The sequence below is a fragment of the Clarias gariepinus genome, chromosome 27 (genome assembly GCF_024256425.1).
Source record: "Clarias gariepinus isolate MV-2021 ecotype Netherlands chromosome 27, CGAR_prim_01v2, whole genome shotgun sequence".
NCBI lineage: Eukaryota > Metazoa > Chordata > Actinopteri > Siluriformes > Clariidae > Clarias > Clarias gariepinus.
In genome coordinates this window covers 3,366,690-3,393,483 of record NC_071126.1, presented here as the reverse complement: position 1 = coordinate 3,393,483, position 26,794 = coordinate 3,366,690, and the positions used below count along the sequence as shown (strand labels likewise).

The 26,794-nt window shown below is 39.2% G+C and overlaps 1 protein-coding gene across 1 annotated transcript; it reads right to left on the bottom strand.

The window, feature by feature from the left end:
- Nucleotides 1-1,170: 1,170 nt before the first annotated feature.
- fam20b (FAM20B glycosaminoglycan xylosylkinase) lies at nt 1,171-25,740 on the bottom strand. Its single transcript, XM_053489503.1, has 9 exons — nt 25,640-25,740; nt 15,833-15,944; nt 15,246-15,708; nt 12,848-12,934; nt 12,634-12,743; nt 6,844-7,015; nt 4,288-4,479; nt 4,140-4,199; nt 1,171-2,481 (listed from the first exon to the last, which is right to left on the bottom strand). The coding sequence occupies exons 3-9, from the start codon at nt 15,620-15,622 to the stop codon at nt 2,250-2,252; spliced, it is 1,230 nt and encodes a 409-aa protein (XP_053345478.1). The 5' UTR covers nt 15,623-15,708; nt 15,833-15,944; nt 25,640-25,740; the 3' UTR covers nt 1,171-2,249.
- Nucleotides 25,741-26,794: the final 1,054 nt, after the last annotated feature.

Below are 26,794 nucleotides of genomic sequence, written 5' to 3'. Positions count from 1 at the left end.
TATGGCCACCTCGCCAAGCATGCAGAACATCGCGAGACAGGAAAGCAGATAGCGTTTCTGGTAACTGAGAGTATACTTTTACACCCTTTACAACAAAGTAATTACTGTCAGAAAAGGGCATCCACACACAATGATGACTTTGTAGGTGTCATCTGACTTACAAATGAAGGTAAAAAGTATGAATAATTTTCAGATGCCCAAAAACTCAAAGGACTTCTGCATTTTTTCAACACCCATCCTACACAGGAAGGGTGTGAACTTTGCTGTGGCTCTCTAGGTCTAGGAGAATGAAACAGGGTTTAGCAAAATTTACATACAGGATGATGCTGCGTTATATACCACACTTATTCATTCAACATATTGCACATGGAATTCCCTTTGCTTTACCAGGCGGCATTAAGGCTACAGATTTGTTTGTGTGTACTCATTTTGAATGGTCACATCCTCCACCCGAGCCTTATACGAACAAGTACAGTATAAGGTCATGTCACCTCAAAGGATGACACGCTAAAACTCAAATACCAGCAAGTGAGTGTGAGAGGTAACAGGGCAGTCCCTGTTACAGTTATGCCTATTTACAGCCCAAACTGCAGGAACGGTAGTGACCCAATTCAAAGCATAATGTAATGTCTCTACCAGCAGCTGATGTTGCTCTCAGCATAACACGCATCTGGAGTGAGAGGGAAAACATCGGCCAGATATGAGAGTTCAGAATTGAGCAAGCGTGGCTGAGACTTCAGTCATTTGTGCAGCCGATTCAATTCAGAGATGACTGAGGGGTAAAGTGAGGAGATGATTCGCTGTCGGAAGACAGTTTGGAAATCCCATAGCCTGCTTTGAAAACAGACCAAGCTCTTGATATACTGTGATATTCAGGGCAGCCAAGTGGTTTGAATAAATCCTATAATCGGATAAGAAATATTTATAGAGACTAAACAACTAACCTTCTCAGGTTTCAATCTCTGTCATAGATATAATAAAAACATGAAAAAAAGTTTCCAGTAATTTGAGTGAAAGTGCCTTAACCAGGTCAGCAACCAAAACAGAAAACATATAGACCACAAGCTCACAATTGCCTCTAGGTGGGACAAAAGAATAGCACTCCCATAATACATAATAAATACTTTAAATCACCACTTACAGTACATAGCATTTTAGGAAACTTTAATGAACAATGAAGCCTGATAAATTGATGAGGTAAAAATATTTTTTTCTGAAATAAGGAAAACAGTGATTTTTTTTTTTTTTTTATTATCTTTTTAATGTTCAAAGGATCTTCACACAGTAGGGATCCTGACTCTTATCTTCCCCAAACAAATAGGAGCGACACCAGATTCTCAGTGTTTAATCAGATAATCCTGTTCTTTAAATGACTGTTATCTCTTATTTGCCTGAAACGAAGACCTTTAGCCACAGTGACACATTGCAAACAAGTGTGAATACCACCCTCTTATTTCTTTCCATGCCATCATTTTTTTTTCATCATCTTTCCGAGCCCCAGCACCATCTACCTCCACCCGCTACCCGTTTATATCCAGAAATCATACTGCACATTTTGAAAGCAGGCAAACCTGCATAGTAACTCTTAATATTATCATCATTTAAATCATTCACAACACTCAATCTGTGTATCAATATCGTCATTAAATAGTTACTTATGTACAATCTTTTCTGTAGACAGGCTATCTATTCCCAGATAGTCTGTTAATGCTTTGTGATTTCAGTGACTACATTTCACTGATGCTGCCTTTAAACACAGCACGGGGCAGCCCGAGTCTGCGAATACCCCCCTCTGGAATGTCCCCGAGCCCATGTAAGCCCAGGTGGACGTTACAGGCCGCTTGTTAAACTTGGAACCACCAAGAGGGAGTAATTTATAGAAAGGGATATTACAAGGCAAGGGAATGGGTATTCCTTGTGTGTTGCATGTTGAGAAAATATGGAAGAAAAAAGATTAGAGGTCCATGTGTGTGTGTGTGTGTGTGCGTGCGTGTGTGTGTCTACATATATATATGTAATTTTAAGGAAATTATTTTTTTTTTTGGTTTGCGGAGAAGCCAGGGTCTATACCAGTCTTAATGATTTTTGAGACGACTTCCTGTTTGGGTTGAGGTAACTTCCCACAGTCTAAGATCTTCTTGCAATTCTGTGAACGCAGGAAGTGAGCCTCCAAAGGCAAGAGTCTGCACTGACTCGTGGCATTCAACTCGATTTAAAATGCTACCTCCCTCTCTCTCTCTCTGATGTCTTTATGGGTGAGGCAGATTCATGCGGTCTTCGATAAGCGTGCTCTCTGTTCCCTGCATCTCTATGCACTGGCGTATGTTGACTATTACGCTGCCGAGACGCCGGTCGAGGGCGGCAAGGTGAGGCTCGGTCAAGACCGGGTGGGCGGGGTCGTGAGCCGTAGCCTGCCGCATCGCTGAACTCAGAGCTCCGCCCTTCAGCAGGTTTAATCGGTTCCAAGTGGACACGCGTACCCTGAGACAGGGACAGAGAAATTAAGAGCGTGAGCAAGAAACAGAAACGCAGTGAGTAGGAGCAAGAGAAAGTGAGAGCAAGAAACCAGATCGAAAGTCATTATGAGAAAATAGTATATGCAACACTTGCAAATTGCACCAGTACATAGTGGCATTTATTAATTAGTCGCAAGCGAAGATAGAAGTTTGCATGTGTGAATTAAAAGAAGAGATAAAAAGGAAATAGGAAAAAAAAAAAGCCTGCTGAGCAAGGCCACATCCATTAACAGAAAGAATGAGCAATCTCTCTCTCTCTCTCTCTCTCTCAACACACACACAAATCACATATACTGAAAAGCTTGCATGCACACACACACAAACCAGAAGAGTGGGCAGGAACAAATAGGTCCAGTCATGAAATGATTGTTAAACTTTTTTTTTTTTCAAAAGGAAGCCAGAAATGAAGACAGCTCTTATGTCCTGTTTAGTGCAACTCCCTTGCATACTTCTTGGAAGCCTAATATTCTGAGTCATTATCAGAAGCCCAGCAACATTGATAAACAACCGCTTTAACTACATCTCTGCTGACCACAAAGTGCAAACTTCACAGCAATTTTAGAAAATTTTTACATCAGAGTCGATTTCTACTGAATACTAATAGATCTGGGTTTTTATTCCCCTGATGGACCTGAAGCAAACTTTTACTGAGTCACTTAAGGGACAAAGTATGAAAAAGGAAGAAAACAAAGAAATAGATATTTATGCTGTTTTGCTGTATAATCGGCTCAATGTACAAAGTACAAAAAAATGTACAAAGAGTCGTTGCCATACAAGTCATTTTAGTTTTTGTTCATTCTTTGTCAATAAATTACAAAATTTTTATGTGAATTTTTAAAAAGATTAATTGCAACGTTGTTAGCAAGCTTCTGCGTAAGGTTAAGAAATCCCAACATCTGCGTTAGGATTAGTTCTAGTCTCATTTATGATTGTTTGTATGTTTTTAAGCACAGGTTAACACAGTCTATCTTACATTAACTAGCATACAATTAAAAGTTATTATCAAAATCTCAGTGTTATGTACAGGAAATGTGTTTTAGATTTTCACTATTGTTTAGTTAATTTTGCAACAATGACCATTGTTAAAAGCGCTCTACAAATACTTTTAAATTTAACCAAATTAAACAATATTATTGGTTTGTTAATATGTTTTGTATTTGATAAATAATCACTGGATCCCAGGAAGGGTGTTCAAGTCAAACCAGGACCTGTGATGTCATGAATAAAGGCGTACTAAAGAATCGAGCACAGTACGGCACAGTCCTGACCTTGCTCTTAGCCATTTCCACATGTTTAAGTCATTAAAGGAGTTCTGGGAGGCCAGTGTTTCAGACATGAAGTAGGGAGTAAGATCATGGCTCCGGCATCCTGAGAAAACTTTCTACCTTGGTGGTGTCCACGCCCAAGTGAAACTGGGATTCGCGCATTAGTGATTATATAGAGAGATAAAGGGAGTTTTTACTCTCATAACTGTGTTGTTATTCTGCACAATCAAAAGTTCCAGTTTAACTTGAACACCCCTTGTATTTGTTTTCATGCATGAGGCGGAAATTTTTCTTAGCATAAGTATTCACAGCTTTCATATGCTGTTTAATAATAAAAGGTGTGCATTTGGACACTCACATGCAGCACTGATAGAGAGGAGCCAGAATGCTTCTTTCATCTAAAGCTGGGTTCCCAAAACTGCAAAACCGAAAACACAAATTAATCTCCAGTGCGATTACTACAATTTTTAATGTTTAAATCATCGAAATTGTCATTTCCTCATCACCTTTTAGCATTGTCCAGTAAAATGAGCATGCTGGCTCCACCGTCGTCTTGGAAACTCTCATAGTGATGTCGATCCGCGTTGCCGATGAGGTAATCAAAGATAGACGTGTCAATCACGTCCAAGAGGCGTGGACCGGCATCGTATGGAGGCATCTTCTTCACTGCTTCACAGTAACTCTCATCATACTCCCACCTAAGTCGAATACAAAATTACATTACACATTACCAAGATGCAGGCGGAATTAAAATAACATTAACATTTACAATTATTAAAATCTTTACAAATTTAAAGATTACACATTATACTTAGGGGCAGGATTGATCGATCTATCTATTTACAGTATCTATTATCACAAGATGTCTGACAAAAATGTTTTATTTTGAGAAACATTGAATGTTTTATATAAAACAAAAAATTAATAAATAAAAAACTCATTTTGAATATTAACAAAAATATGGTCGCCATTTCAAAAATGTCAAATTATTATCCTGTGTCAAGCAATTGTGTTAATAGCTGTCCAACACATTATTAATATCTGTAAGGACAATGCTAGAATGTCAACTTTGCTTAAAGACTGATAAATGACCAGGGTATCATGTGTATGGAGTTTTTCCTCCCTGATGGCACAGGTGTATTCCAGAAATCTAATTGTTAAGAATTGTTTCTGGCTCTAACAGTTTGGCATCATGCTGACCCATGAACTGGTCACCACCTTGTACCCCATAATTAAAGCTAAAAGTAAGGAATAACAACAAAAGTGTGGATGTTTTTTTGTTTTTTTTGCCAATAAGTACATTTCAGATATTTATTTTTATTTGATATTTTGAGAAGGTCAAAATTTTAATTTTTCGGATATATTTTTTACATAATTTATGTATGAAAAGGGAAGGTTTTCAGCATCTCCATGCCAACGTTTGGTAATATATGTTTTTTGTAACAGAAATAAAATGTTAACACAAGACACCGCTAATGTACACATGGCAGCAGTGGTAAAGCACCTACACAGGACACATAAGCATCAGATCTGGACCATGATGCAATAGAAGAAGGTGGCCCAGTCTAATGAATCACTTCTTTTTTTTTTTTTTTTTTTTTTTACATCATGTGGATGTTACTTTGACACAAACCACCTACTTAAACATTAATGCAGACTCAACACATCTGTTTATCTCAACAATATTCCCAAATAGAAAATACTAAGCATTGTGCTCTTTTAGCAGGAGAACACACCCACGCTTACAGACTGGAAGCATTGTCCAGTAAAGCTTTAAATAACATAACAAACATGACTTGGCCTCCAAATTTCCCAGATCTCAATCTGACCGAACATCTGTTGGATGCTCTGGACTAACAGTTCTGATCCATGGAGACCTTACCTCACAAATTAAAGGATCTGCATCCTGGTCTTGTGGCCTCAATGGGTCAGAGCTTCTTTTCGTGGCACGAGGGGATCCTATACAATATAAGGCAACAACTGGTCTGTGAAGATTTTCAGTAATCCAAGTGAGGTTATGTGGAAGTTGAGTCATGTCTAGTGGACTTCTTTCTTGTTATGTGTAACTGTTTCACTACTCATCCAAATAGCATCTTAGCAAACTATCCCGTCTTGCAAACTGTCCCGTCTTGAAGAAGATACTTGGATAAATAGTAAAATGTTTCGACTTTATCAACTTCCAGAGATCTTGAACAACTAAAAATTCTTATAAACTCCCCTCTGTGCATGTGTTATGGCTGCTAGAACGAGCGGTCCCTGTCATTTGCATCACCCTGACTTCACCCAGCATGGAGCTCAGTCCCGTCTCACCATTAAGGAAATTGCAGGAGAACAGAGCTCGGTCACCTCCTCCTTACTCTAGTCATGTCGTCACTGCTGGTCTGAGGTTAACAATCTTTGCCTGATATTTTGTCGAGAACTCCCTTCTCGACATTCTTGGAGCATTTCAGCAACTGTGCCTCATGAGTAGGAATTCCATTACATATTCCCCTTCTGGCACACATTTCAAGTCACACTGCCCAGCACTGATTACATGTTGTGTACAGTACTGGGTTCCTCTCGTAGTAGTACTGATACAAAACAGGATCACCCGAGCACAACACGATTTCAAGATAAACCCAGTGATGAGACAGAGCTTGAAGACCAGACTCAGATCTAACCAAACAGAAGATATTACAAAGCAATATATTCTGTTTGGTTTGATCTGAGTCTGGGCTTCAAGCTCTGTCTCATCACTAGGTTGTCTCCTTATCGTGTCGTGCATGTGTGATCCTGTTTTGTATCAGTTTCTGAATAGTATTTATACTCTCCTGCAAAGGCCTATTCTTTTGTGATGTGATGATTCACATTCTGGCACACTGACTCCAAATTCATATAAAAAAAAAAGAAAAAAATTTTTTTACATTTATAATAGATGAACCATTTGATCAGTTAGTTAAATTGTACTGTATGTTTAAATGCTGCACTAATTTATATAAGTGGAAAAACAAATGTTATAAGAAATAGGCTACATTCAGTTACTTATTATATATAAATATAGCCAAATAATAACTTGTGTGTACCTGGCAAGTTTGCCCTCTCTGTACGTGCGTCCCCAGGGATGTCTGTGTTTCTGCAACGGCCAGACGTCAGGAAGCCAGAGTGTCACGGATCCCTCCATTATGTCCCCGTCAGCACACGCGGGCTCACTCTCCCTGCAGTAGTAACACTTGCCATAGAAGCAGGTATTATTCCCTACACAAAAGGGAGCGAGATCACACACAGGTAGCGTTAATCCCTGCAATTAGAATACAGACATAACTTTTATAAGGTCCTTTAGCACAAAAGCTGACATCATGCAAATAAAAAAATGCAGAAATATTCAGCCACTTATAATTTATCACTGTTCCAAGCCAAAAAACAAAACAAAAAAAAAACGTGCCTGTATCAGGCAAAGAAAATAACAAGGGAGATTACAAAAGTTAGGGAAAGAACCATCTAAGTAATTAATAAATTACTAAAATGTATTAAAACTTGAAAGGATAATGCTATACTGTCAAATTCACAGAAGTGGTGGGACTGTAATTTTAGATCACAAACTCTTGGTAAAGTTACATCATAACAAAATTTTGCAAAACATTAGCAAGCAGAACTGTACTTAACAGTGAAAGTAAGAGCATTTCCACACACACTGTGAGGATTTAAACTAAACAGCTGTACGGCTGAAAAAGAAAACCGACTGCTAGCGAGACTAATCAGAATAAAAGGTCTTCAGCTCGCTAGGGAGCATAAAGATTGGACTTTAAAGAAGCGCATGAAGTGACGTGACCATCATTCATAGTGGCCACTGTTAGAAACCTCTGGAGGCGGTGTTATGATCTGAGACTGCTTTAGTTGGTCGGGTCTAGGCTCAGCCACGTTATGTAGCAAGAACATACAGTAAAGTCAGCTAACAACCTGAATGTTAAAGGTTAAGCATGCGATATAGATCCAAACAAAAACTCGTACTGTCCGCTAAAAAGCTACCTGTTCATGAATCTGTGGTGGTGCATGTGTATGGCAGGAAAGACATGCTTTATGAAAAAATCTATTTCTAAATCACTTAATACTGTCTTGGCACAAAAACCGGCAATGCTCACTTGCTCAATTAAATAAATGACTAATACTCTTCACCCATCGCCACGATATAGTCTTACACAAATCTTACATAAATAAACTTTAGAGAAGTAGCATTTTTATGATCCAACTTTTAGACAAAGAATCTGTGATCAAAACCACATTAATTCAACTTTGTCCAGACACATAACAAAGCTTTTGTTTAGGCTCTTCCCTCCTGTTTAAGCCTCGTCTAGACCTGCATGGGAATTCAGAAAACTTTTTTGCAGCTGTTTATTATCAAATCAAAAGAAACCACATCTTTATGGAAAAAAAAAAGTTTAAAAAAAAATATTTGCTGTGTGTGTGTATGGATCCTGGTGTATCCAAGCTCATACAGACATTGTTCTCAAGGGAAAAATGTTCCATCATGCTTTAACTCCATTCCTGATAACAGACAAGCTCTTACTAATCGTTGTCTAGACACTTAATGTTACTTTTGTTCAAATCCTTTCCCTTTCTTGTTCCCTTCCCTTCCCTTTCTACGAAAAATCTCTTATGCTGTTTATTTAAAAAAATAATAATAATAATAATCACACAGTCAATAATGATTCATGATGTCTTGATTTCTCCACGTATGTCAAAACCTGCCTGTCTGTTGTTGTTTTTTTTTATCCTGATGTAAAAAAAAAAAAATTAAAATTCAGCAGTTTCATAAAACTGTTCTCACATGAACTTCACAAGGACCAGGAAACCCCAAAAGAGGAAGAACATTGTTTGTTTGTAAGTTTGTTTATTTTTTTCTGGGTGGTCTTGATGGAAGTCAAAAGCAATTTACTTAATATTTACCCCAATATGCATCTACTCTGAATATTACCAGCTGAATACGAGATGTTTCTAAGGTGACTGGAAGGGGATGATGCAAGAGAAACAGTTTAGAGATTAAAAAGAGGAAGAAAACAAACTCTCACAATCAGTGCTGGACTACTACAAGTACTACATTACATTCTGTACAGCACGCCGCAAATCCGTCAGTGAAGCTTAGGAATTTGAACAGAACCTAAGAATAAGATCTTGAATAACTGATGGAAGTTTAGTACAAAATATCTGGCAGTCGTTTTTACATTTTTCGGTTCTACAAAATAAACAACGCAGTCAAAGCTAAATTGCTCAGCTCCTTTTCCTTGATGGTAAGCATAAGGGAAAATATGTTACACTGGCCTGCAACAAGCAAGAAAAAACAACTAAGGAGATTAAAAATGACTGGAACTGGGTTAAGAGCTGTGCACCACATTATTAAAATCTGTAGGGTAGTGCAGAACCCGTCAACTTTGTGGAAGATATGATATGACATCACTTAAACGCTTTTATGCTGTTAAGTTGCATAATATAAAAGGAACAGTAGAAAACAGAGCCAAGTTTATTAGTGAGTATTTCCATACACACACACACACACACACACATACAGTGGGGTAAAAAAGTACTGTATATAGTCAGCCACTAATTGTGCAAATTCTCCCATTTAAAAAGGTGAGAGAGGCTTGTAATTTTCGTCATACTGTAGGTATACCTCAACCAACTATGAGAGACAAAATAAGAAAAGAAAAATGCAGAAAATCACATTGTCGGATTTTTAAAGAATCTATTTGCAAATTATGGTGGAAAATAAATAATTTGGTCGCCTACAAACAAGCAAGAATTCTGGCTCTCACATGCCTGTTACTTCTTCTTTAAGAGGCTCCTCTGTCCTTCACTCGTTACCTGTATTAATGGGATTTGTTATCAGCATAAAAGACACCTGTCCACAACCTCCAACAGTAACACTTCAAACACCACTACGGCCAAGAACAAAGAGCTGTCAAAGGACACCAGAAACAAATTTGTAGACCTGCACCAGGCTGGGAAGACTGAATCAGCAATAGTTAAGGAGCTTGCTGTGAAGAAATCAACTGTGGGAGTAATTATTAGAAAATGGAAGACATACAAGACCACTGATAATCTCCCTCGATCTGGGGCTCCACGCAAGATCTCACCCCGTGGGGTCAAAAAGATCACAAGAACTGTGAGCAAAAATCCCAGAACCACACGGGGGTCCTACTGTAGTGAACGACCTGCAGGCTGAATGGCTGGGTAATTCAGCAAGACAATGATCCCAAACACAGCCCAGGCAATGAAGGAATGTCTTCGTAAGAAGCATTTCAAGGTCCTGGAGTGGCCTAGTCAGTCTCCAGATCTCAACCCCATAGAAAATCTTTGGAGGGAGTTGAAAGTCCATGTTGCCCAGCGACAGCCCCAAAACATCACTGCTCTAGAGGAGATCTGCATGGAGGTAGGGGCAAAAATACCAGCAACAGTATGTGAAAAACTTGTGAAAATGTTTGACCTCGGTCATTGTCAATAAAGGGTATATAACAAAGTATTGAGATGAAATTTTGTTATCAACCTAATACTTATTTTTCCACCATAATTTGCAAATATTTTTTTTTTTAAATCCTACAATGTGCTTTTCTTGGTTTTTCTTTTTCTTATTTTGTCTCTCATAGTTGAGGTATACCTATGATGAAAATTACAGGCCTCTCTCATCTTTTTATGTGGGAGAACTTGCACAATTGGTTGCTGACTAAATACTTTTTTAGCCCACACAATATAAGGACAACCCAGGATTGGGATTAAACAGCTGTGTGTTTATAAGAAAAACTGTAAGAGTGTAGTGAGAGAAAAAAATCTGGGAAAAAAAAAGGGAAAAATGGGAAAAGGTCATGTGGTCTGATGACTTTAGACTGACTCTATACCAGAATGATGGTCAGGAGTACAAAAGGAAGCGTACTGTGTGATGCGATGCACCCATCATGCACAGTGGCCAATGTACAAGCATCTGGGGGAACTGTTATGATCTGCGGTTGCTGCAGGTGGTCAGGTCTCAGCAACGTTATGTGACAAAAAAATTAGGTCAGCTGACAACCTGAATGTACAGAATGGCCATGGTATCACACTGATGCCTTTTTTTTTCTGGCCACCACACTGCACACCATAATTAATGCTTAAGGGAACCAAAGGAAATCTTTAATGTGCATGAATTTCTTGGGTATTTTTCTGGCCAGGCAATGTATATTTTGCTTTGAAACAGGAGCAGGGCTTATTTTGCTGCCAGGGTAAAGGACAGGCCTTTAGATTTGTAATTTACCTCCTTTAAAATGAATAAATGATCCTATATATACACACATTACCACTAAAATATTTACACACCACTCCTTATTCAGTGTCTTTCTTGATTTTTTTTTCTACACTGTAAAACAATACTAAAGGCATCCAAAATATGCAATAATCTCCTTTGAATAGTTGATATTGAGATGTGTCTACTACTTAGAATACTTTTTATACTAAGCGTTCATAACGTCTGTAATTTGAGGTTCTGTTTGTTGATTGGTGGTTTTTGAGGCTGAAAACTCTAAACGAACCTCTGCAGCAGAGGTAGGTTTTGGTCTTGCTTTCCTGGGAAGGTCTTCATGTAAGCCATGGTCCTTCACAGTGCTTGATGGGTTTTGCTAATGCACTCAACAATACTGTTCTTACAAGAACTGCCCAGAACAGCTGACCCTTGTTGTTGCTTGGTTATCTAATCCCATATGTGTCATTTTCTACTTTAAATTTTTTTTACTGGGACTGTAAGCTAAACATGTTAAGTGAAAGTGCAATAGACTGCGTAAAAGGCCGAGGATGCCCGGGACGGCTAGTCTACAGGGTGCTGAACGCACTCCGAGGCCTTGTGGTTTGCCCGGGGGTTGACTGCAGGCAGCTGATCATACAGTAGCTGCTTAAATCCAGGGTGTAGAAGCACACAAGAAGTCCCTTGCAAAAACCCAGTGGAACAACCATGACCTCAACCTGCATGTCTAAGCTGAATCATACTCATACTTCTGCAAAAAAAAAAAAAAAAAAAATACATAAACATATCCATCTTGACACAGAGAAAGGGGTTTATGGGTAGAGCATGGCTTTTACAGGCTTGAAGGGGAAACCACGTGCACCATGTTCACGCTTCAAAAGTGTGTGGTGGTGTGCATCAAAGCAAAAACTGCTTGCTTGAATTGGAAAGTCTAAACAAAAGGTTGTGATATGGTAGGAAGTGTACTCATAAGGTTTGCAACATAATCCACATAATTATAATCCTTAAAAACAGGATGAGGACCAGAATAGAAGGAGTGTTCTAAGCACTTATACGACCCATTATCTTTAAAAACATCAAAGTAACAGGAAATGCTTAGAAGAACCGGAGGTGTAGATTACAATAGTTCTGAAAAATGATTCACAGTGTAAACTTTATCAGCATATAAATAATGTTGGTACTGTAATCCCTACCAAGTTAAAAATCAAGTAGCCTTTGTGTTTGCCCCTTGTGCATTCTGGTTAGGCGTATGCAACACTGCCCCCTAGTGGACACACTTAATAGACGTAGCAGAATGTACAAAGTAGTATGGAATAAAAGTTATGATATGGAAGATGATGTGGTGTTTCTGTCTTCACCTACTACATTAAACATAAACAGTTTAGAGTTCATTATTTATAACATGTTTACCTTTATACTGAACACATTTTCTAAGCCGCTGTATTAGGATTTTAAGGATTTTGATTATTTCCTGTAGAAATACAATACCTGACTAAACATCCCTCAACCCATATTAATAATTCTCCTGCCTCAAGGTTTAACACTGATCCATTATGCATTATGACAGGGGCAATTTTAAGGGTGATGAACACAAGGGGCCACACAAACTGACCGTGCATGAGGAATGTACTCAGTAGCTGCTCGGTGGCAACAGGCTTTATCTCTGTGCGCAGGTTCACAAACCGCCCCACCACTAGAGGTGCTCTCCTAAAGCCCAGGATTCTGTACAGGGAGGAAGAAGAGACCGTTAGTGTAAAATTGTTGTTGTTGCAACGACCACATAAATATTGGTAAAAATGCATATTTGCATACGTCGCACTCTTTACCTATCCAGGTGAAAAGCAGCGATCTCTGCATTGTGCCTGTCATAGCCTGCATAGGGCTCTCCCTCAACCACATAGTCTCTGCTGTACCTGTGAAACAGAGATATTTCCACTAATGTGCATCTATGTACAAGACAACTCTGAAATGCACTTCATGTGAGACGACGCTGGAGCACTAAAAGTATCGAAAGTTTAAATCCCCAATAAACAGAACGACTTATTACATTAATTCGCACCAAGCTGCTCAGTTAAACATTACAGCCATAAACACCGTTAGTTTCTAGGTGATGGACTCACTGCAGTTTACCTGTGCACTATAAATGCTTTTTCAGGGCAATAAACACCAATGATTTACTGCTGATTATCCACTTACCCGAGCTACAGAGTGAACTCTTATGTACGGAAATAAAAATGGATGAGTGTATTACACTCTCAGAGCCCTGATTTAGCAAATATATTGCAAATGCAATATAAGTTGCAAACAGATGCAACTTAATCACACCACTAATCGTCCCAGCAGAATTCCCATTTTCCGCTTGATGCCCACAGTGAGCTCTCTCACTACTTGACTTCAAATTTTTTTTTTACCTGCAGCGTGTCCCAGGGTGGAGTCTGGATCTATTGGAATTTTTCCTTCTTATTTCAGGTTTTGAAACTAATTTCTTTTTTCCTCTGGGCAAATCTAAAGTCAGTAGTCTATCCAGAATCCAGAAAAATCACAGGACTAAACATGGGGCTCATTAAACATCTTTTCTAATACTGTAGGAAACGCTCAGCATTCTTGTATTCAGCATATACATAAATGGTGTGAAGTCAGACTTTCGCAATATCTATCTATCTCTCTTTCTCTATCTCTCTAAATATATATTTTTTTATTAAAAGTTTTCCAGATTTTCTCCTTAATTTTTGCACCATCAGGGCTACTCTGAGACACATGACGCCAGCCAACCGCATGTTTTCCAACTTTCATGAACCATCAGGAATGGGCTAAACACACTCGAAGCATAGTGCTATCCGCTCCTTCTGCTTGCGTGAGCTCACACATGCGGCTTAAACCACGATTGATGTGAAAGAGCTTGTATATATATGTTATTTGTTTTTCTATGAAGCCAGACTTTTAGGCCACCCTGTATATAGAAATTTTGCAATTGCAATATAACTTACAACATTTAACTATTAAATGTACCATTTATTTATTTATAATAAAAGCAAATAATTGCACTAAAAGTAGTTGCATAAAAGTTTCTGAAATTCTACCCATTTATGATTGTAATTGTGTGGATGATGCATTCAGAATAATTTGGGATGACTTCGGATTCTTCTGTCATGTTGTACCAAGTAACCAAGTGTTTGTATGGAATTGACACTTGCTATTTGTTCACTGCCCCACCGTCTCATATCATGCTTTTCTTGAGCTGTGCTGTAAATACCTGCAGCAATAGAGCTGTGCAGCGTTTCACTGAAATGGTTGTACATTTAGTGATCGCTAAGAAAAAAAAGGTTAACTCAAAGAATTTTGTTTAAATACTAATTGCTATAACAGGGACTTTATATCATAAACATGAATTACCATTGTACATGCCAGTACTCCATGCCAGAAAAGCAGATAATTTGTTTATAATTTGGATCACAAGGATTAAAAAAGATTAATCAAAAGATAAATGGGTAAGTGTATGTGATACTGTTCATCATAATTACCTAATCAGCCAACTATGCATGCAGAAAAACATGCAAATACAAGTTAAGAGTGTTATGTACACATGCTCACATCAACCATTAGAACGGGGACAATATGTGATCTCAGTGATCTTTGCATGTTTGTAGGTGCCAGACAGAGTATTACTTTAACTGCTGATCTCCTGCAATTTCACACAAACTACAGAACGGAGCGACAAACAATTAAATAGTGTTGCCTTGTTGATAAGAGACTGGTTTAAGCTGACAGAAAGGCTACAGTAAATCAGATAACCACTATGTAAAACCGTGGTGAGCAGAAAAGCAAGATTCTCAACATTCCTAAGCTAACTTTATGGTGGATGGGCTACAACAGCAGAAGACTTCTATGTGTTCCACTTCTGTTAGTCAAGAACAGATAGCAAAGGTTAAATGAAACAATAGACAGTAGACTGAAGGGTGAACAAAATAGCAGCCTGGTCTGCTGAGGCACGCATATCGTAGGGTCACAATTTGGCACCACAAGCATGAATCCATGGCCCAAAAACTGCCTTGTATGAACAGTGGCGTTTCCTGTCACTAGATGCTTTAAATGCAAATTTTCAACAACACTTCATGCCATGATCAGTGGATATCTAATTACTGATACTATAAAGATATTAAACCATAATTTTTCCCATGGCTGATTAGGTATTCATCAGCTTTACACCTCCCTCCCTCCCCTTACCTCTTCGGCTTAAACACCACCTTCTGTCCTCCGTCCAGCACCAGTAGTGCTTTCAGCTGGGTGCCTTTGTAGCCGACGTCGGCCCTCTGGATACGGGCACTCGCCAGGGCACTGAGCACGGCGGCCAGCTCAGGCGTCTCGTCTGGGTATACCTCGCGAGGCCCCACCCACTGTCCAGCCACCTCCCAGGGTGACTGCAACGTGTGTGTGAGGCGGGCGTTCATGGCCAGAGCTAGGCTAGCCTCCATCTTGCGGAAAGCACGCAGGTCCCGGCGACTGGCGGCCGAGCCTTCGCCTCCATCCAGCAGAAAGAGCTTGGCCAGGCCCAGCAGCAGCAGCACACCGCACAGCACCACCACACGCTGCTTCAGCTTCATGATGGAGGAGGAGAAGGAGACACAAGGGGTCACGCCCTGGGCATTGCAGAGCTAGAGTGCAGTGCACCAGCAGGGAAAAGAAGAGACTATAAAGGAACAAACAGAAGTGAAAGAAACATTCGGTCATATTTTAGACTTCAGATTTTTGCGGCTTGTGCAAGATGCAGAATGCTTCATTGTGTAAAGCGTGAACAACTGAAAAATGCATACCTGCTTTAGAGTGTGTGACTTCTTCTGTGGTTATGATCGAGGATTGAGGGCTGGGAAAAGGTCCCCATTCAATAGGATGGGAATGATGCGTCTGTCTCGCTCAATTAGGTTTCTGATTGAAAATGAGCAGAAATGAAACAAAGCAGAAAAAAACACATCATGATTATTTTTATGTTGAGATTTATGCTCCTAAACCCAAATAACAATTTTTGAAAACAAATTTTAACCCATTTTATAAAATACGCAGATAAACTCTTGTAGCTATGCTGAATTAAACTTAGTATTATCGTCATTACCACTTTGCTATCTGATAGCGATGACTGAATACTAACGGAGTCCGTCTGGAATGACTGTATCTGAGAACTTTCACTTGTCGCCTCAGTCTCTAAATCGATCACATCGGATGTAGGTTGGACGGCATGTTTAGATTTCATGTCGATGTTCCTTGACTAATGATGGCTAACTTTGGATAGACTGCCAGCTAACCTACGTCAAGACCATTAGTTAGCATGGCACTGGACGAGTTTCAAAATCTATCAAGAACTTTTTTTAAAAAGGAAGGGCGGGGAAGTTATTAAAATAAATATAACATGCGCCAAAATATACAGTACTGAAACTTGCACATCTCGAACCCGCATTTGTGGAACACAGCTCCATACACACCTGTTCGCGGTAGTGAAAAAGATGTCGTGTTGCGCAGTTGTTGGAAATGGGTCTCTCGAAAAGAGAAAAGTATTTATAGTTGAGTATTATTTTCGCTAACTGACTGGGGACCTAGTTTGAGGTGGCAGAACGATTCCGAGAAGATTTAATAAGACGTCACCAAGTAACACAGTTATGCTGTCTATTGTTAAGAAATTGCGTCGTCCTGGTGGTGTACTGTGTCAACATTAGGTGAGCAAATTGTCTGCTTTTGCAGGAGCCTGCAGCAACCTTTGTTCCAGGATATGTTTGAGAATCTACGTGAACGATATGAACACTGTCTACGGCGAGGCGTTGCACACACTTTAAATATTGACACTTTTGAGTAAATTAACACGCCAATTGTGTGTACAGTATGTTAAAAAAACTCACAGGTGACATTTATATGATATTGTTTATCTTTTTTATTTCAGTACTGTATATTTTGGTGAATACCGTATTACTGAAGCAGTTGTGTTTAAGTAGTCTGTGGTCAGAGCACGTGTGATGGTACAGCATCGCTGCGTCCTATAATGAGCGTGTGGGAGTTGAACGGTCTGACCAACTGACCGTACTAACTGTACTATGACGTGCCCTCCTGGTCTATTGTGGCAGGCAGGCAGATATACAACAAAGAAGAGAGAGATAGCTATGTTTTTTTTGTGGCTGATGCTCATCACTGGTGATAATCTGCTGTCCGGATAAAACTAGTGGAGATATTTAAGACATTAGGTGACCAATTCAGTCTCCACCTGAAGCCCTATACAATATACTTGGCTTAACCCTGACTGTAGCTGGAGAAAACAATGTAGTTTATGTATTCGCAGATCAAACACCTGATGCTCTTTGATCTCAAAAAACAAGTAAGTGAGTGCTCCAACTGTAAACAGGTGAACCGGTTAATCCAGCCAACCGCAATAAACCGATCTTCCATATACCATACAAACAACAACGTATTCATCTGACCACAACATGCAAATAGTCTTTCAGCAGAAGGTTCGCTACCTCTCTCTAAAAAAAAAGGCCGTTTGATGAGTTTTAAGCCAACACCCAAAGCAAACATGCAATCTTTAGACCTCGCACTAACACACAGCTCTCGTATCTGAAACCTGTTACCTACAGTCCTGCTCAATCGCGAGACCGATCCGGCAGTGCCCTCCTCCTCGGTGTTTGTGTGAGAACTCGAGCGAGATCACACCTTGTCTACAAATAAGTTGGGTGGAGTGTCAAAATGGCTTGATAAAGATTGCACACGTTATGCTTTTGTTGAAACTGCATTCGCTGTTCGTTTCACTCTTCTTATGAAGGCATTGTTTTTAATAACTAAAACAAGTTATACTCGATAAGTCAAGCATTTCATGTTTGATGTGTCTAGGAATTTTCTTCACCGCCAGGCCGATGTAGACTCGCTGTACAGATGACGTAAAACTACCTGGAAAAAGACGCCCTAGTTTTAGGGTATTAAGAGACTAAGACACTTAAGAGGGAATTAGAAAAAAATGAAATAGTATTAATTTCGATCATAAAATCCCACGCTTATCCCAGCGTTTCACTAGTGTTTAAGAGACCATCAAAATAGAAAGTTTTCTCAGTAAGCTGGAACCATGTTTTGTTCTTATCTGCAATTTTTCTATATTTTAGAAAGAAAGTCTTTATATTTTATTCTTTATTTCCTTTCCATAATTTATTTTGATCTTTGACAATTAAAATTTTAAAGGTCATGAGGGGTCTTATAAGCATTTCACTGCATATCACTGTACTGTGTATGACTGTGTATGTGCCAAATAAAATTTTTCATTTTTCATCGCAAGTTAGCGAAAATTTATCTGACGATTTTCAAGGCTCAGGCATTCCTCTCTCTGAACGTTTACAAGAACGACTGAAATGGGCTCTGAGCCACCTCGGCCGGGATTGCCATTCACAGACGTACGGTATGGCCACCTTTAAAACGTTTACACCGTGCAAAAGTTTTACTGCAACTAAAAATGTATTATGCTTCAAGTCTTCTGTAAATGCCAGTAGGTTTTATACGTCCATTTATGAGAACTTTCATCACACACCCTGGTTTGACTTGCTTGTCATGCATACCACTGTGGCCTTTTCTACCACAACACTAGATCAGAACTGATACAGAACATTCGGATACTCTGATAATTACTGTGACATCAAACTATAATTAAGCCTATGATAACTTAAACTCAGTATCCAGTTTAGCAGCTACACCTACATTAGAGCTACTTGGAATTTTTATAAAGTAAACTTATCATCCACCTACAGTTAAGGAAAAAAGTTTGCATACGCCCAACATGTTCTTTTTTTCCACGACACGTATTCCATTTTTCCATTTTTTTTGGCCTGTCAGTCAGGGCATCTACTGTGTTCACATCAAAAGTTATTTTAAAACAATCTAACCCAGATGAATTTAAATTGTAATTGATTCTTTTAATCATTTCATTCAGCCGGCACAGGGAAGCTTGTTGTTGACATTAAAATGGACGTTGCCAAATACAGGGCAATCTTAAAAGACTTGAGAGTCAACTGTAATGACGATGGCTTATTGGTATAACACCTACTTCACCACAGGTTGGACTGCCTTTACAGCGTAAATATAGGTGGCGTGATATCCCATACGTTATGTGTTGTACTGAGTGAATCGACTGAAAGGGAACTTACATCCTCTGCGTATGTGTGTGTGTGTGTGTGTGTCTAAATTTGTGGTTTTAACTGTAGGTGGAGCTTTTGTTACTGACCAAAACCAAGCAGTTTCTGTCAGCCAGCATCAGGTTCTTCCACCAGTGGAAACACATCATCACTAATATAATATAATTTAAGTGGTGGACCTTTGACAACACAGCTGTGGGTGCGAGTGTGAGACAGACGTACAGGAACATGTACACTTTATTAAACCCATCTATCTTACAAGTGCACTTTGTATATGCAATGATGATGCCACGTTATGCTTAAAATACCTTCCAGTCTGTAATCTTTTCCATCCATCACGATTAATAAAATAAAGTCAGCTGACTACCCTGAATGTACTGAATGACGAGGTTAAAAGGCTACAATTCATTACAGATAATATATGTATAGTCAGGAGTTTACTGTATATACAGTGTTTTAACACACACATTTTATATATATATATACATACATACACACACACTGTATTTATGCACGCATATATATATATATACATACATACATACATATATACATACACACACACACTGTATATATGCATGCAGAAACAATGACGTGCATGCAGAGTAGGCTAACTGGCATTTTGCCTGTAGTATGTGCATGAGTGTGTGCTTGTGGCCTGCGATGGATCACCCCATCCAGTTCTTTGCGATATGCTCCAGGCCTCCCGAGACTCAGGATGAGCACCATGCAGAGTGAGTGAGAGCAAATGACAAGATATGATTTAACATTAAACTATGAGAGAGCGCAGTTAATATACAGTAACCATAACTCGGTGCACGGTCCTTAAAAGTGTTGTGAAGAACAGCTGGAGTCTGATAAAACTGATGACTGAGGATTCTCAATATACACCATTATTTAGTCTCTCATCATGTGGTCAGTTAAATCCCTGGAGTTTAATAAGTCAGCGATTCATCATTATTGGGTTTGGAGGTATTATCACTGGCGTATGGTTTCATCTTTGCCTCATAATGTTCTGTTAATGTTCTCATAAGGTTTGCTCTAATGTTAGTTTTTTAGATCATTTCTTAACTCAGCAGACGTCCTAAAAAAAAATAAAAAAAAATCACAGCAATGCTGGTTGACCTGATACACTTATACCCACATCAAACATCACTTTTATATTTCTGTCACTACGAACCCTGATAGTCCACAAATAATGGGAGTAACGACCCAATCCGAATAAAAACACATCATGTAAAAAAAAAAAATCAATCAGAATGTAATATAAATCTGAATAAAAAGGGGGTGTGTAAACCTTTGATTATCTGATCAGTGGGTAAATATTAGCCATGTAAACACTTCATCCGATCGTTTCTCTCTAACTGGAATAAATATATTCTATCTGTTTGTCCCATGTGGGAGGTAACAGAAGGTGACTTGCTTAAATTTAGCTTCTGATCAAAAAACAATTAGGAAATAAGAACAATTCTCTCCCACCTGTGTTCACTTTCATCTACTGGGTTTCATATGAAGTAAAGCATCTAAGCAAACAGGGATGGGACTGAATAATCATAATGCAGAAGTTGGAATAAATAAAAGCATAAATAAAAACGTTTTCACATTAGGGCCCCAGGATCCACACTGATCAAAATGAACACTTCACCCCAAAGTTTGGTTTATTTTGATCATTGTGAACACAATCATCCCAAGCTCAGGAAGCATTCCTATTTGTGTCATGCAAGGTTCGAATAAGATATGGAATTTAATCGTACCCGAGAATGGAAGGAAATCGCTGTTTAAACTGACGTTATCATGCCACTGGTCTCCTCTAAAACCTCCGTGCCAATCTCATCCTCTGACCTACACACCCATAGCTGATACAGTAGGAGGGCACGCTAGAGTGTCACTCCTAATTTTTTTTCTGAAATATCAATAATATTAGGCATGTGAATGTGAACTTCCTTGTGAGCAATCGTTCGTGTGCATGCTACAAATCACTCATGCCTGATGCAAAAAAGGCCTTATGTCCCTGACAGACTTAATGCCTCACAGCTGCCAGAACAACTTTGCACAAGTCAAAAAAGGTAAATTCTGATTAAATGCTTGGAATATGTAAATGCACCTTCTATCAGATAAGCATTAATTTACACACAGTTACGCCGGAATCTTCAGATCGGAATCGATTTCCAATGACTTCATTCAGATTGAAGAAATATTGTGCATGTTGAGTAGGTACTGATGCACTGATAATGATTCGCTGGTACCCAAAGAATATCTGGTCACTTGTGCTTACTATGGTACTGTAGATATATATTCCAGGAACTGGAAATAGCGAACACAAAGGCTATGCTTATAAACTGCATCTGTATGGAAAACGCAGGAATGAAATAAACAGGAAGAGGAAAAGATGTCAGCGTAATTTCCTGTCTCATTCCTAAAGGAGTCTTATTGTGTAAAATTATTACATGTCACACTGTACACTGTTTTGCATTAATCTGAACAATAAAGATCCTCTGATGACAGATTTGTAATTAAAGACGGCATCATTCAATAAAGTCATCAATCAGTGCGATCTGGGATCGCACACATTATGAATTTGACAGATTTATTTCTGTTCTTTAGCTATTGCCACTGTCCTACCATTATCCATCCTGTGAGTTTGGCGCAATCCCGTGTCAACCTACTGTTGGTGGACGAGTGTCATAGCACAGCTCACACTCTTTAATAAAAAAAATCAGACACTGTTAGAACTGCATCGCAGGCTATGTTTAGACAGAATGCTTACTGTGACATCTTTCCACTAAAAATTACCATTCGGTGTGGGTTCCGAACCCACCCATCTCAACCCAAGAATTACCTTTTGACATCTGTTACACTACAGTGCGAAAGAGAGATGCATTGCCAGTGATTGGAATCGGCTGGTTTTCCAGCATGATTGGGCAATCAGCCTCAGATATACACGAGTCTGTGCTGATTGCTCATAGAGATCGCAAGTTTAAATCCTGTTAGAGCCATCTGTATCCATGGAGCTCTCATATCAATCATAGCAGCACTAAACAATCAAACGAGTCTGTGCTTTATTCCCACCCGCAAGATGGTATGAGAAGTTCAAGAGGCTCAGAGGAAGGCCATGATAGTCTTCACTCTCAAAGTCCTGTAATCTGAATCAAACATAAAAATTTATAGTCTATGTTTCATTATATACATACACTTGAATTTTTCAATTATAGTTCATCAGAAAAAAAAAACGTTAGACTAGAAAAAAAAAAAATAGAATCAGCCACGAAAATTGCAATCGGTGCATGCTTCATGTAAACCTGATTTAATTTATGCTGAGGCCCCAAGGCACTCTGTAGTCACAGCTATCCAAAACAGGGTTATACAGGGTGCTGTTAAAGGGTGAGGAAACCAGAGCAGCTCTAGACAAGCCGTTACAATTTTAGACAGATCGTAAGGGTGTCGTAGGCTCTCTGTTGCAGTTGGAAAGCAAGCTGTTACCTAGTTGACCTCTCAGGTACTTTTTAACATTTCGTAGCTACACGTAGTCAAGTCAAAGGTGATTTAAAACGAGAATTTTAATTTGGAACAATTGAGCATGTAAGTCCTCTGGGAAAACTTACCAAGTCAAGAATTGTGTTAAGACGCGCATGACAGTGAAGGATAACTCGGGTTAAACACTCCATGTAGTCAGAAACAGGTGTTATCTCTTCTTGGGGGGTTTCCTATGTTCCCCATATTTATATGACACATACTGGGAGCATGACAAAGATTCCCACGTTCCTTGGCTGTATAGGACATAATGAAAACCTGAAAATAATTTTTCGGCTCTCTATTAGGTAGAGATGGGATAAAAAATTTACTCAGTTATAAAATGCAATCTTTTGCATGCCATACTGACTCCAAAATCACATTAACAGAAGCTAAAGTGTTAAAAAGCCTCCGATCAACCAATCCCCCCCCTCCACACCAAATTTTTTAGTGCATTAGTCTCACTCCCCCCATTATACACGCTTACAACCATCTCAAAACACTACAAGTGCTAATTAGGGCCCTATGTCGTCATAGTGTGTGAAAGATCCTATTGTTTTCCTAAGGATTTAGTAACAACTGCATGTCATGGGCTTAATTCAACAGAAAGTCAGTTATTTTTGGAATTTAAAGCACTCTTCCTAGGGAATTTTTGCAATCGCCACCAAACCGGGCCTATGTGATCAAGACATCGAGGTTGCAAAAACGTAGAAGGATTTATTTTATTTCTTAAACGGGTCAGCCGTGACAATGCCTCAAACTTATGCTAAAAAGTGGTTAATAACTTTCTGTGTGGCATTATATTGACGAACATGATATTATGCACATGATATATGCATTTTTTTCCGGCATCTGGAGCTTTTGGAGATCGAAACATAAAATTCCCCTCCTTTTTAAAATTATGTCGTAACTGTATTGGTTTGTCCCCTTTAAATGCATGTACCTGGTGTTCCCATTGTCTTTCTGGAGCACCGGGGTGGCAATGGCGCAGGGTGCTTGGGCCCGCTCAGCGTTGCTTGCAACTATTTTTAGTCTCGAAACACACGCATTAGAAAGTGTGTGCCCGGCTGCTTAAAATTGCTTAAACTGCGCTCAAGACTTTAGAGGCATTTAAGGATATTTTGCATTGTTTATATGCTGTGCTTGTTGTTTTTTTAAGTGAGACTAATGTTATAAGAAATAGGCTGCACTTACCTATTCATGTTCAATACAAATGCAGATACAGATCAATAAAGCTAAGTTTTTTAGTTGTTTCTCAACTTTTTTTGTAGGATCAAGGTCTTAAAATTCTACCAAATTTATGGGAAAAAATGTAAATTAGAAAATTTGTAAAAATTACAGGAACGCAAGATTAATCAAATAGCCACCTTTGCAGACCCCTTCAAAATCACATGAAATCATTTTTATTTGATTAAAAGATTTCGAAGCCTTTTTCCAATAAAGCAATCTTTTTATTTATCCATCCTTCTCTCTACCACTAATCTGAATTTAAGTAGCGGGGGTAAATTCCCTTGGGTAACTTTCCTTTTCTTTCCTGACCACCTCAACCAGCTCTGACTGAGGGACACTGAGGCATTCCTGGGCCAGTGTGAAAATATATTCTCTACGCCTAGTCCTCGGTCTACCCCATGGCCTCCTCCCAGTTGGACGTGCCAGGAACGCATCCACAGTGAGGCGTCCTGGTGGCATTCTTACCAGATGCCTGAGCTAATTTGACAGACTCTATTCCATGCAAAGGAGCAGCAGTTTTACTCCGAGTCAAACAGATGACTGAGCTTCTCATCTTGTCTCTAAGGGAAAAGTAAGCTACCCTCCACAATGTATATCCATGATATCTGTTTTGGTTATGACATAACACATACCTTGAGTAAGAGTACGAAGATCGACCAGTAGATCAGGAGCTTCGATATTGATGTTTTTTTATTGTGAAATGGGTCATATTTGCCTTGAACACAATCAAAGGGTTTAATGTGTGTTAGGAGAAAAATGACCCAGACAACACAGAACCCTGGGAACAATTGTATGCCCATCGTTACTACTATACAGTCTTAAAAAAAGGGTTAACATAGTGCTTCAGTTGAATCCAGCACTAGTATGGCTTTAACCCTGATACTACAGGTTACTTTTCTTAAAAAAAAAAAAAAAATGAAGGACAGATTCAAACGGGCAGAGTGCTTTAATTACATGAACCTCACTGGAGCGTCCACGCAGGCAGGACTTGTACAATCGGTCATTCATAGCCTTCATAGCTAGCAGACCCATTCCAGGGAACCATCAGCTTCCAGCCCCAAATACACAACAGGGTATTTACTGGTTCAGCTGGAGTAACTGGTGCTGTACCTGCTGTACACACTGGTCTAACTGATTAATGCTATGAAGACAGGATAATTATATTATGTGACACGTTTTGAATTATAAATAAATGAAGTGTAAACACACATATAACCAACAAGCTCTCTCTCTCTCTCTCTCTCTCTATTTTTCTCTCTAAACAAAAATGCTGACTTCCTCAGAAAGCGTTACAAAATATCAACGTCTCATTGTTTTAGGTTTGCTTGATGTGTAGGTCACGTGTTGCTGGGCTGTTTGCGACATTGTACGATTTTTGCGACAGTGTAATACCTTTGCTTTGGGACAAGTCAGGAAAACATAACCCTAGCTGTAAGCTAATTAGCCTAGCTAGCATAACACGAGTCAGCATGCAATGTAAATAAACACAACACAGAAATGATGTCACGATATTTTCCCTTTTCGAAAACAGTCTCGTCACGTGACTGTTATATAGGTAAACGTTTTTTGACGGCTTTGTAAACGGAAGCTAGCGAGCGAGCGAGCTAGCTTAATGTGCTGCGAAAAGCAGTGCACGAGCTCCATGTGATGTGAAGCGATGCAGGTAAGCCTGTGTACAGAGGTGTGGGTGTGTGTGTGTGTGTGTGTGTACAGGGCTAAACTCACCGCTCTCATACAGAAATACAGCAGCTCAGGGTGATACAGCTGACCGATCCGCTGTGCATACGCGTCTCATCATGTCCGTCTTGCGGTTGTGTGTGTGTGTGTACACTCACTCACACACACACACACACACACATACATCATTAACGCGAGCTACGCGTCACCTTTCTGCTTAAAGTGAACACGCACTTTAATAAAGGATTATGACTATCAAATGCATTTGTGTCCTGTATGATGGAAAGCTGAGCACACAATACATTCCGCTTCTGTCATTCTTTTTAAGATGTACTCAAGAAACGTATCTTTTAATCGTCAGCGTGAGAATTTATAGAAGACTTGAACATCACAGTAACGCAAGGGAACACCAGAGGGCGCTGTTGTATAACAACGAACAGCATCAACGCTCATCTCGCTTTATCATGTATACAGTACAGGGTCGCAGAGGCCTAGAACCTATCCCAGGAGAACCTATAGGGCACGAGAAGGGCACACTCACATGCTCACTCACAGTTGAGAAGAGAGAAGTAAGTAAATGACATGAAAGGGGATGAGGGACTAGTTTGGTTTGAAAACCTACCTCCTTGTCCAGAATTCATGTTTTTGTTTGAACCTGCCAAAAACACACCTCTTGACATCCTTATAAATCATTATAAGGAGAATTTTGCATATTTATGAAGCTATAACTTGGCTTTCAAGCTGCTGAATGTCTGAGCGAGCTTAAAAGTTATGTTATGATGACTTTTTAACGTTAACTAATTAAATCACCACACACCCCAGGGGGGGCGAAGCTTTGTGTAGGTGGGCAGGAGAAAGCTCAGAGAGTAAAGAGAAAATCAATATCATCTTATTAAAATTTATATCTTATTCTATTTAAACTGTTAGTGGCCTTAGGTAAGATTTCTTTCAAAAATACATTTTAATAGGCTTGTCATACATTAGATTATATATTTATATTATATATTAAGCATCACACCCATATAATTGTACTGAATGTCTACGTATGAGTCAAAAATAATCCGCACTCTGGTTATTATAAAAATTCTGATTTTCATTTCAAGCCTACGGTCTCCCCAGTCACTGCTGTGCAGGTGTAAACCTGTTACATTAGTTCATAATTTACTGCGGTGCAAGCAAAAACAGATTCTCCACTTGTGATTT